The sequence below is a fragment of the Notothenia coriiceps genome, unplaced genomic scaffold, assembly GCF_000735185.1.
Source record: "Notothenia coriiceps isolate Sejong01 unplaced genomic scaffold, NC01 NC01_scaffold00029822, whole genome shotgun sequence".
NCBI lineage: Eukaryota > Metazoa > Chordata > Actinopteri > Perciformes > Nototheniidae > Notothenia > Notothenia coriiceps.
The window spans coordinates 440-1,859 of NW_011362523.1; the positions used below are offsets into that span (position 1 = coordinate 440).

At 39.9% G+C, this 1,420-nt stretch overlaps 1 protein-coding gene across 1 annotated transcript; it reads left to right on the forward strand.

The window, feature by feature from the left end:
- Positions 1 to 241: 241 nt before the first annotated feature.
- Positions 242 to 1,237, forward strand: LOC104959076 (FACT complex subunit SPT16-like; the record flags this gene model as incomplete). Its single annotated transcript, XM_010786934.1, has 2 exons — positions 242 to 500; positions 1,162 to 1,237. Coding segments are annotated over exons 1-2 (306 nt in total), but the record flags the coding sequence as incomplete, so codon positions are not given.
- Between the last annotated feature and the right edge of the window lie 183 nt (positions 1,238 to 1,420).

Below are 1,420 nucleotides of genomic sequence, written 5' to 3' on the forward strand. Positions count from 1 at the left end.
TCTGAAACAATGCTCAAAAGAAATAAGTTGTGGCCCTAATATGAACTGTATTGCATTTGGCATCAAAACTATCCCAAAGCCTGTGGTTTCTGCCCAGTTTTCAAAGTAAATACAGATAGTTTTTACTTTTAAAACTGACAGAAACCACAGACTTTGGGATAGTTTTTGATACCAAATGCAATACAAATAGCCTCAAGAGAAGCATTCTCAACGTCAGGATTTTCAATGCCTCATTTTGTCCGTCACGCGTTTCCCCTCCAGAACGCCATCATGTTCGGGAAGAGGCGCCACACGGACGTCCAGTTCTACACCGAGGTCGGGGAGATCACCACAGATTTGGGCAAACACCAGCACATGCACGACCGGGACGACCTGTACGCCGAGCAGATGGAGCGAGAGATGAGACACAAGCTCAAGTCGGCCTTCAAGAACTTCATCGAGAAGGTGGAGACGCTGACTAAAGAGGAGCTGGAGTTCGAGGTTCCCTTCAGAGACCTCGGGTCAGTAAACGTTCAAGGCTTTTATTTTCATGTGTACATAGTGTAGTTATGACAATGAAAATCTTAGGTCACAGGCTCCTCCTCCAACAGTGCAACACAATAACACAAGTAAATAACTTAAAGGGGACCTATCATGCAAAATATACATAAATATGTGTCCCCGGTGCGTCGGGGAACTCAGACGTGAATTTAAAGAAAGAGAAATTGGGACTGATGTGTAAATATTTTTTAATGTTATTATAGTTTTCTTAAAATGGTTCTCCATCTGTGTTTTTTACTTTTTTGTTTTACTTTTATAATACTAACAAAGCTTTATTTATACAGCACTTCTCATACAACACATGCAGCTCAATTTACAGAATGACACATCACAAGTTAAACACAAACAAGGAGAAATCCCCCTCACATTATTTAAGAACTTTAAAAGGTACATGCAGCAAAATATAACCTTTTATTAGATGGACACAAGGAGGTAAAAGGTATGATCATACAAATACAATACATAATGGTTTCTCAAGACAACTGAGTCGATGCAACGATATGAAACAAAGTGACCAAATAGGTACAACAGAAATAAAAATAATGTATGCACCCGTGGTAAAGTCAAATTCCTCGTACGAGTCAACCCAATTGATTCTGATTTCTGATGTTTGTTCTCCAGGTTCCAGGGCGCCCCCTACAGGTCGACCTGCCTCCTGCAGCCCACCTCCAGCTCCCTGGTCAACACCACTGAATGGGTGAGTCAATAAACAATTAGGGGGTGCAGGAACGAGTCCTCAATCACGGAAATATGTCGGCATTTTAACACTTATTTTGTCTCAAATGGCTTATTTTTAAAAACTTTTTCTTAAACAACACATACAGTTTCAATGACAAAAAAAAACTGTTTTGCAGGTTGTCCATTTTTTATTTATTTTTTA